This window comes from Solanum lycopersicum, chromosome 10, assembly GCF_036512215.1.
Source record: "Solanum lycopersicum chromosome 10, SLM_r2.1".
NCBI classification, from domain to species: Eukaryota; Viridiplantae; Streptophyta; class Magnoliopsida; order Solanales; family Solanaceae; genus Solanum; species Solanum lycopersicum.
The window spans coordinates 13,314,116-13,324,867 of NC_090809.1; the positions used below are offsets into that span (position 1 = coordinate 13,314,116).

Sequence of the window (10,752 nt, forward strand, 5' to 3'; positions counted from 1 at the left end):
ATTTGATGCCACAAGTCATAGAGTAAACTGGAATATCTATTTATGAGACGTTACAAGGGACGAACTGCATTCTGGTCTATTCATTTGGAACAATCGTATATTGATATTTTCTCTCCTTTGTATTTTTAAACTTAATGCATTTTCAGGAATGCCAAATCAAATGTGGTAGAATCTTCAACTTGTTTGCAATCTCTATGAAACTTAATGAATGAAATGATAACATAAAACAAAGATGAATATCTTATTGTGGACAATAGAAATACAAAATTTGTCAGGAAACACTAATGGAAGAGAATTTAGATGATGACGATGTTCAAATTGGATATATTATGACACGAGTTGGAGTACTATTATTTTGATTTGATAAGTTGCAATGATGTAAGTCGTTTTTTCTCTCTCCAGATTCTAAGGAACACCCAAGAGGCCGTTGCATCTTATATTGATTTTGTCAAAAGAAATTTGGCCGATGAGTCTTCATTTGTGGTGGCAGTAAATAATCTCATTGGGTCCTAATGTTGTCTCTGGTGGCCTAAGGAAACTTGATAAGCTAATATATACCAATAGGGTGCTGGTGCTACTTCATTCTAATAAGTAATTATCTATAAGATTTACATGTATTCTCCTTTGAACAATTGATGCATTAGAACATGTTGGTGCTCTAGCTGGTAGGTTGATGCTTGTACTACTTCAAGATGTTGTACATGTGAGAGAGAAAAAAGATGCTAAAGCTGAAGAAATACTTGGATAAGCTGACAGGTCCAAGGTTATCCTGCTTGCTAGGGCTCAGGTTGTTGCAGCTGTTGGGCATCTGCAGATTGCAGCTGATTCCTAGGCGAAAGTACCTGACATTCAACGCAAGCCTGCTACTACTGTCTCTCTCAAGGAACGGGCTGGAGATACCGATGTTGTGTTTGATTCCGTAATCAAGCGGTTGTCAAATGTCATGACTGAAGATAATAAGCTCAATACCATCATGCAGGAGACTGCTGCTTTCAAGATCAAGCATGGAAGGGAAGAGTAGGAAGCATGCCTACTGAAAAGCCATGGAAGTATTGAGTCTTTAGTTGGATTAATTCAGACTGTAGCCCATGCTGACATTGAGGAAGGAGAAGCTTATGATAAGCAAATAAAACCACTACCTGATTTGGAGAAAACTTCTGGTGCCGAGAAAGGTCCAAATGTCGGTGCCACTAACACAAACAAAGAGAAAAGAAAGCCAAAATACCCAAAGGTCTTTGACCCAACTAATCCAAAGAGGTGGTTTCCCAAAAGGGAGATGTCTAGTTACAGGAGAATATTAAGGGAAAGGTGTCAATAAGTCTTCGTTTTTGTTTTTTGTGACAGATTGACCAAGAGCTGGTCAAATCTTCTTTAAAATATAATTAAATAAATACGGTACAAAATTAACCTTTCAAAAACATTCTAATCTTTTATAAAATACAAAAAGTCACACTTATATAATTCAAACCAATCATTTAAAAAAATCTTTTAATCTTCTTCCTCTCTTCTCTCTTGGGGGATTGTTCTTTTTTTCCCTTAAAAATTCAGAAGTCCCTCGTTACTCTTTCCTCCAGTCCTCCATTATCTTCCTCTCCAGTCGTTACTGTCTCATCTTTCTAAACTATAATTGTTTTCGACTAGAAATGGGTAGGTTATTTATTGAAATATTTTACAATTTTCAAAGTTTTTTTCTTGGATTAATGAACAATAAAAAGTTCCATAGACGTTAAAATGGAATAATTGACTTAATGGTGTGTATTATTAATTATTTTTTTGAAGAAAATCGACAACCCAAAAAATCCTCATTTTGAGGAAATGTATATGTATTGTTATCATTAAGTGAAAAGTCATTTTTTTGTTGTTCTTTTGTGGACATTTTAAAGATATTATTTTAGAAATATCCTTTTGTTCAGGTGTCCAACATATATTTCATTTGTTGAAGCATTTAGCGTATGTTGTCACATTTTAGTGATATGTTGGTGCATATTCAAACAGTTATCATATGTCGTAACATCTAGCTTTAGGCCAACATCTTGAATATATGTTGCCACATAAGATTCATATGTTGCTACAATAGGTACATTTGTGTCAACATATGATTCATATGTGTCGCAATTGCAGGTACATATATGTCAACATAATGTTAATTTATCGCAATAGACTATCCATCTGTTGCAACATAATGGAATTAATATTTTATAATGAACTGTAAAATCTCAATCTTTTTTTATTGACCTTGTATATTAAATGATACAAGAAACTTCATCTCTAACATGAAATTCTCTTTTTGTCTAAGCGAAGAATATAAGCAACAACATGATTATTTTATTAGTCGTGTTAAAAAATCCACTAATATTTGTAAGGAAATGTCTCATAATATTGATGCGCAAAGCCAATAAGATTTCACTGCCTTTGAAGTGTAGGAGGTTAAAAAAATATATTCACGAACACTTTATGTAATTAGTGAGAAGAACGAAAAGGAGAAGAAGGCAAAGAAGGAGAAGGAGAAGGAGAAGAAGGCTAAGGAGAAGAAGGCAAAGGAGGAGAAGGACAAGAAGGCAAAGGAGGAGGAGGAGAAGGAGAAGAAGGAGAAAAAGGCAAAACAAGAGAAGGAGAAGGAGAATGAGAAGGAAAAAGAGAAGAAGGAAAAGGAGGAGGAGGATAAGGAGAAGAAGGAGAAGCTGCAAAACAGGAGAAGGAGAAGAGAAGGAGAATAAGAAGAAGGCAAAGGAGATGGAGAAGGATACAGAGAAAAATAAAGAGAAGAAAGTCAAAGTCGTTTGTTGTGATGTGAAGCGACAATATCCATTTGCAAGTTTTAACATTGATGGTGAGGGTCTAATTGAACTAATGTCATCCTTCGCGCAATGGATAAACGAGGGTCTTTACAAGCATCATGCAAAAAAGTAAGTAAAGTAAGGTCGTTCGACTATTATTAGTATTTATTCTTGTTGTCCACTAAATAATTGTTTAAAATGATTACACAATTGCTGAGGAAACAAGGAGGATCACTACTTAGCCAATTGCTCAAAACTTGATTTTGACCAATTTGATTTTGTAGTTCGATTTCCAAGGAATAAGGACTGGTTCTACGTAACGTCTCAACCCAATAAGTGCTGGAATGATGAGGTAAATGCATGCCCACTTTTAAATGTAACATTTAGTACATGAATATATACAATTAAATTGATACACTTTTTTGATGCATGTGTGCAGAATGTGGATGCCATATTTTACTATTTGCATAAGAAGTCTAAGCAAAAAGATGCAGTCTAAATATCAATATACCACCACTACTTGTTTTTTCAAAACATACATTGACAATGCTAGTGAATATCAAAATAAAATCGTTGGCATAATGAAAAGGTTTGGTATACCTTGTGGACTGTCTTGGCCCCTGGCAGATGATTTTTATGTCCCTGTAAATATTAACGGGGAATTCCATTGGGTCTTGGCAGTCATTGGATTGAAGGAACGGTGCATAAAAGGGTATGATTACATGTCCTCAACGAGGTCTAATAGAAAATTATCCTCCGAGCTTAAAAAGTTGTCTATAATGTTGTCAACGTACCTTGAGTTAAGTGGATTTTTTGAGCAAAAAGAGTGAACCAACTGGTCAGTTCTTAAATGTTACCAAGGAAAGAACAAATCTCACCCATTCGAAGTCAGACATGTTAATGGTATTTTCCAACAAGAAAGCAATAGTCTGTAAGTATCACATTATTATTTTCTTACAACTATCGAAATTTGATGTTATTATATTTTCTAATTCATGATATGCCCTACAGAGATTATTGACTTTATGTTGTTGTATATGCTGAGTTTTTGAGTGATGGATTAGAAGTACCATCATGTGGAATTAGTGCTGGCACCCTTCACTTGAGATATGTTTCACTCCTATGGAATTATGGGATCTCCAAGGCTCGAAATGGCTATATTAGTAACAATGAAAAACCAAAGATCCCTAGACATAAAAAAGCTAACATCGATTAAATGTTGTGTTAACAACCATTGATTAGATAGGTGGTTATGCATATCATATCATTGTGAATTACCTTTATGTTTATAAGTTCTATAAAAAATTGGTGAATTGTTAATTAAAATGTTTTGTATGATTATTGCAATTTTGTTTAAACAAATGTCCATTATGATGGAAAGGATCAAATGTGTTGTATGTTGCAACATATGTAATTTCTGTTGTAATAAACACGACAAAATTATATGTGTCAACAGATTATATATATGTAGAAACAGATAGTATATATCTTGCAAGATATGTAATTTCTGTTGTAATAAACACGACAAAATTATATGTGGCAATAGATCGTATATATGCAGAAGCCATTAGTATGTACGTGGCAACATATGTAATTTTTTTTTGTCATAAGCACGATAAAATTATATGTGGCAACAAATCATATATATGTAGCGACAGATAGTATATATGTAGCAACATATGTCACAGTTTGAATTGTCATAATTAAAAAAAAATAAACGCCTTTAATTTCCATTTTACCTCTCTCCTCTCCTTTCTCTCCTCTCTCCTCTCTTCTATAAATGTCATTTCGTATTTCAAGATTTATTTATTTATAATAATTCATTTTAGTTTTCTTCTCTACTTTGCCAGTATTCCCTTCTCCTTCTCTTCTTCTCTTCTCTTCCTTCCTTCACAGATCATCTTCTACAGCAACGCGGTGTTGTCCTCATAATTTCTACTTTATCTTTCATATATATCTTCTCAGGTAATATTTAATTAGGATTTGAAATGCATGTGCTTATCTGCTTTTTGCCCTGTTTTGACTTGTGGTTGTAGCTCATGTGTGGCTTTCAAATATTTTATTTTTGTGGTTCCAGATACAAATTTAATGGCTTTTGTGAAAAAAACACTTGATATGATACATCAGACCAAACAAAGATCCAGAAGAAGGCTAGATCTAAAATTGCTAGGAAGAGGAACGAAAATACTACATTTTTTTAGAAAATCTTGCAACTAAAGCAGTTTCTTCTTCTCAAGCAGAAGTAGAATATTGTCAAAGAAAGACATGTAGTGGAGGAAGAAGATGAAAAACAAGAAGATATTGAGTAACTAGGGAAAATAAATGAAGTTCACGAGGAAGAAGGGAAAAATAACAACGATTTAGAATGACATTGTATCCAAAAATGTGCGGCGTGCATAAACTCCACAGGCCAAGTGAAGAAAAGAATCATTTGTCAAGGAAATGCAAAATTTTAAGAGGAAATGTTTTGGGAAAATCCAAGGGTCGTAATGGAGGAAGTGACAGAGTATAAAAATTTGTATATTTATAAGAGTGTCTATGTATCTGAAAAACCGAAGTGTTGAATGTGACGTGTGCAAAGGATATTCGAACGGAATACGGCATGCATGTTTTTACCGGTCAAGATTTCAGGAACATGACAAGCATAAAAGTTTGGTGGGAAGACTAGGTAATCCTACTTTTAATATTATTAACTATTTCTTTTATCTTTTGAGTGACTATTATTCCTAACTATTTACTATTATTTTTTATTTCAGTATATGGACGAATCCTTAACCTCATGCGTCAGTGGCATTAGACATACCCGGACTACTATGATCCTTAACCTCATGCGTCAGAGGCATGTGACATACCTGGACTACTATGATCCCAGAGCGGCGTGCGGGTCATATTTCCTTACATTCATTGAGCATTTGATCAGCGAGACAGAATTGCAACCACCCAACACTGTTATGTGACAATCTAATTGAGCGGATGCAATATGTTAGGGCTAATGGGATAATATCTCAGAGCTTAAAGCCTTGACATTATGTTTGTAATTAAAGACAATGTTTAATTTATCAATTATGTTATTGTATTTTATCTTAAAGACAATGTGATTAAAGACAATGTTTATCTTATCAATTTGTCAATCACAACATGTGGCATATGTTGCTACAAATGATTCGTCTATCACAACATGTGGCATATGTCGCTACCGATGATTCGTCTGTACCAACATTTGTGGCATATGTTGCTACAGTTGATGTGTATATCGCACCATTCATCTGTCACAACATGTGGCATATGTTGCTACAGATAATTCGTCTGTCACAACATGTGACATATGTCGCTAAAGATGATTATATGTACCAACATTTGTGGCATATGTTGCTACAGCTGATGTATATATCGCAACATTCTTCTGTCACGACATGTGGCATATGTTTCTACAGATGATTCGTCTATCAACACATGTGGCATATGTCGCTAAAGATGATTCATCTCTAGCAACATTTGTGGCATATGTTGCTACAGCTGATGCGTATATTGCAACATGCGTCTGTCACAACCTATGGCATATGTTGCTACAGATGATTCATCTATCACAATATGTGGCATATGTCGCTGCAGATGATTATATGTAGCAACATTTGTGGCATATGTTGCTACAGCTGATGCGTATATCTCTACATTTGTCCGTCACAACATGTGGAATATATTGGTACAGATGATTAGTCTGTCACAACATATGACATATGTCGCTACAGATATTTATATGTAGCAACACTTGTGGCATGTGTTGCTACAGCTAATGAGTATATCACAACATTCGTTTGTCACGACATGTTCATATGTTGTTATATATGACTCGTTTGTCACAACATGTGGCATATGTTGCTACAGGTGATTTTTCTGTAGCAACAATTGTGGCATATGTTGCCACATCTAATATATTTTGTTATAAAATATAAAACATATTTGACATATGTTGACACAGAAACAAAGAAGAGCAACAAATCACGCATTCCGGAATTTCTACATATGATAATTATTGGTTGTACACAACTACATAATTATTTTGTATCCTCTACAAATTTCTTCTTGGTAGTGCTTAAACAAACAAGAAAAAAAACAAAGAACACCAACATTAGCGTCCAGATGCTATAACATTTGGTCTTTTTCTTCTCCTTCATCCCCTATTATGTACTTCTTTTGATATGAATTTCATCAATAGTGTTCAACTCCTTAATTTTGTTTGCTAACCGGAAAATAACGAACTTGGATCTTATATCAACATCTTCACGATTCCTCCATCTAAAGAAGTTGCATGAGTTCTCCTAAAATACAAATCACAAAGAAAGAAATTTTAATTAGTAAAATAAAGAGATCTGAAGTCTCCAAATATTGTAGAACTAAATATGCATACACGATATCAAGGACAAGGCCAAAATCTAGGACCTGGATTGTCTTTTGACCATGAAGTATGCATTAATAGTAAGACTCCATGTTCGTAATACATTTTAACATTCAACATAGTATCCTTTTAATCATCACAAAATTTGATTTAGTATAGCATTTGACATCATACCAAATCAACTAACAAAAAATCGATCTGATGAAAATTGATTTACTGTGAATCTGTGAGTACCAAAATTTGGTTTAACCAAAGGCCAATCAAATAGAGGAGAGAACAGTGTGAGTGGAGAGTGACTGACAGAAAATCAAATAAGATCATTATATTAATGTGAAGCGATAGGTCCTATAGGAGAGAGTACATCCGTGAGAGATTGATAGGGAGAGTGAAAAAAAAGTGCCAAAACAGAAGTGGCAAAGATGAAAAATTTGAAAACACTATTCTTGAAATGAAAATGAAAACGTATTCTAGAACGGGTTGGGCCGATTTTTCTCTTTGTTAAACAGAATGGGCTTTGCCTATCATTGGGACACTTTGTAAAAGACCGATATGTTATAGTTATATGTTGCAACAGTTTCATTATATATTGCAATTTCAACAACAGAAACTTCATATGGTGTCACCGATGAAAAATCAAGGAGGCACTAATAGATGATTTGATCGATTTAGGAATGGAAATATGGAAGTTTTCACCAAATTTTAGTGATTCAGAAAATAAATAATCAATAATAATAAGGTATAACATTTGGAACAATGATTTAGAAGAGTGTTAGTCGTATGTATTTACTAGGACAATGTATGACGAACTAGTGAGATGATTGTCTTTCTAAATATAATTCCTAGAATCCAATTGAGAGTGTTGTGTACGATCATAAATTTTTAATTAGACATGTTGTAAGACTATATATTGGTGTTACATATCGAATTAGGTGACAATTTAATTGAATTAAGCCCCCAAAAGACCGATTTCTTATGGTTATATGTTGCAACAGTTTCATTATATGTTGCAATTTCAACAATAGAAACTGCATATGTTGGGACAGCTGAATAATAAAGGAGGCACTAATAAATGTTTTGATTATGAATGGAAAAATGGAAATTTTAATCAAATTTTAGTGATTTAGAACATAAATAATCAATAATAATAAGGTATAACATTTGGAACAATGATTTAGAAGGGTGTTACATAACTATCATATGGATTTACTAGGAGTATGTATGACAAACTAGTGAGATGATTGTCTTTCTAAGTATAATTGCTTTAATCCATTGGAGAGTGTTGTGTATGACAATAATTTATTACTTAGACATGTTGTAGGAATATATATTGGTGTTACATATCGAATTTAGTTGAGAATTTAATTAAATTAAGTCCCAAAAGATTGATTTGTTATCGTTATATGTTGCAATTCAACATCAGAAATTGCCTATGTTTTCACATATGAAAAATCAAGGAGGCACTAATAGATGATTTTATTGATTTAGGAATGGGAAATGAAAATTTTAACCAAATTTCAGTTATTTAGAACATAAATAATCAGTAATAAAACGTATAATATTTGGAACAACGATTTATAAGGGTGTTGTATAACTATTATATGGATTTACTAGGACAATGTATGACGAACTAGTGAGATGATTGTCTTTCTAAATATAATTGCTAGAATCCAAAGGAGATTTTTGTGTAGGACCATAATTTGTTTCTTAGACAAGATTTAGGACTATATATTGGTGTTACATATCGAATTAGGTGACAACTTAATTGAATTAAGCCCCAAAAGACCGATTTGTTATAGTTATATGTTACAACAGTTTCATTATATGTTGCAATTTCAACAAAAGAAACTACATATTTTATATCATAATTCGAAAAATAAGTACAAAACAAGTGAAGTGAACATTTTCACCATATGTAATATAATATGTTGCAACATATATATTTTCAAAATAAATACTAAAAACAAGAAAATCAACATCGTCTTCATCACATATTAGATTATTTCCACACTATCGTATTCGGAAGAAATTTAACTAGATAATCTAGTTCTAAATAATAAAAAAAAACACAATTCACAATGAATATCTTCTTCATCATGAATTCCTCTGGACCAACCAATCTTGCGGGCATTTTGTTGGTGTTGATGCACAGAGCAACAAATGGGTCTTTCACCAAAAATAGTAGTTTCTTGCACCCACATTCGAATTAAAATGCACCGCAAATGGTGTCGACATATTCTCAGTATTACTGGCATGTTTTTTTTCATGTTGGAAATGTACATCAAGCCTACTCTCATGGATATACCGCCTTCAAATATTGAAATTACGGCAAACACATATTCTGCACCACAGTGGCCGCCTTTTACTGCTTTTTTAATCATTCTCAGTGCTGTTAGATCATTCCGATTGAAAAAATCAAACAATAAAAGAAACAACACACTAAGGTTACAAAATTAATTGATGAAAAGGTGAAAAATGAAAAACATTAAAATTATAAGGCTTCTATGTTCTCCAATGTTATGCAAATTTTCATGAAAGACATGGCATGTTGATTCATCGTCAATGTAGGTTCAGTGGGAAAGCTAGCCAATGAAACCTTATGATATATAGAACGTTCATTACCAACTTCATTGAGGAACTTTGAACATAATTTAACACTGACTAAATCTTGTAGAGAGTAGGAAGCAACCCTTTCAACGATAAGAATTACTAGTTCAGTTGGGAGATATCCATTTTTGAGAATGAAGAAGAAGAGAAGAGAAGACAACTTTTGACTTATCTTTCTCTTTTGTTGTGTTCTTATGAAGGCCAACAATATTAAAATGTTTTAAGACATGACGTTTCAACAGAGTGAAATGAAGAGTCGTAGTTATTAAACCAAAGATATCATCTAAAAGCACACTCCCACGTAATCATTTTTTTAAAATTATATTGGGCAGATTCGTAATTAGTTTTTATATGTGTAATTGACAAATATTTCCACATCTAAAATATTATGTTGTAATAGACACAAATACGTTATATTGTAATATATAAGGCATGATGGACATATGTTGCCACAGATGATTCGTCTATCACAAAACATGGCATACATCGCTATAGAGGACTATATGTAGCAACATTTGTGCCAAATGTTGCTATAGATGATTCCTCTGTCACCACATGTGGCATATGTTGCTAAAGATGATTCATATGTAGTAACATGTGTGGCATATGTTGCCACATCTAATATACTTAGTTATAAAATATAAAACTTATTTGACATATGTTGATACAAAAACAAAGAAGAGCAACAAATCACGCATTGGGGCATTTCTAAAAATAATATTATATAATAGGGATCATCCTCAAATAAGAAATAACATTAAGTAGAATTCAACAACACAACGCTTAACACTTTTTATGGGGCATTTCGATTTGTGCATGTAGTTTTTTGTGGCCAAAGTCCCTATATACTGAAGACTTATTTTTTCTTGTTGTAAATGATTCACCAATTCCACGTCGTCTTTTATATGTCCTTCTTTCTGGTTTACTTGGATCAACAAAAGGAGGAGGTATTTCTGTCTATATGATATCTGAAGG

The 10,752-nt window shown here is 33.1% G+C and overlaps 1 protein-coding gene across 1 annotated transcript; it reads left to right on the plus strand.

Annotated features, from left to right (window-relative positions):
* Positions 1 to 284: 284 nt before the first annotated feature.
* On the plus strand, positions 285 to 2,717 carry LOC138338718 (protein PXR1-like). The gene is made up of 5 exons (XM_069289800.1): positions 285 to 344; positions 403 to 489; positions 833 to 919; positions 1,079 to 1,257; positions 2,465 to 2,717. Exons 1-5 carry the CDS (start codon positions 285 to 287, stop codon positions 2,715 to 2,717), a joined length of 666 nt encoding a protein of 221 aa, XP_069145901.1.
* Positions 2,718 to 10,752: the final 8,035 nt, after the last annotated feature.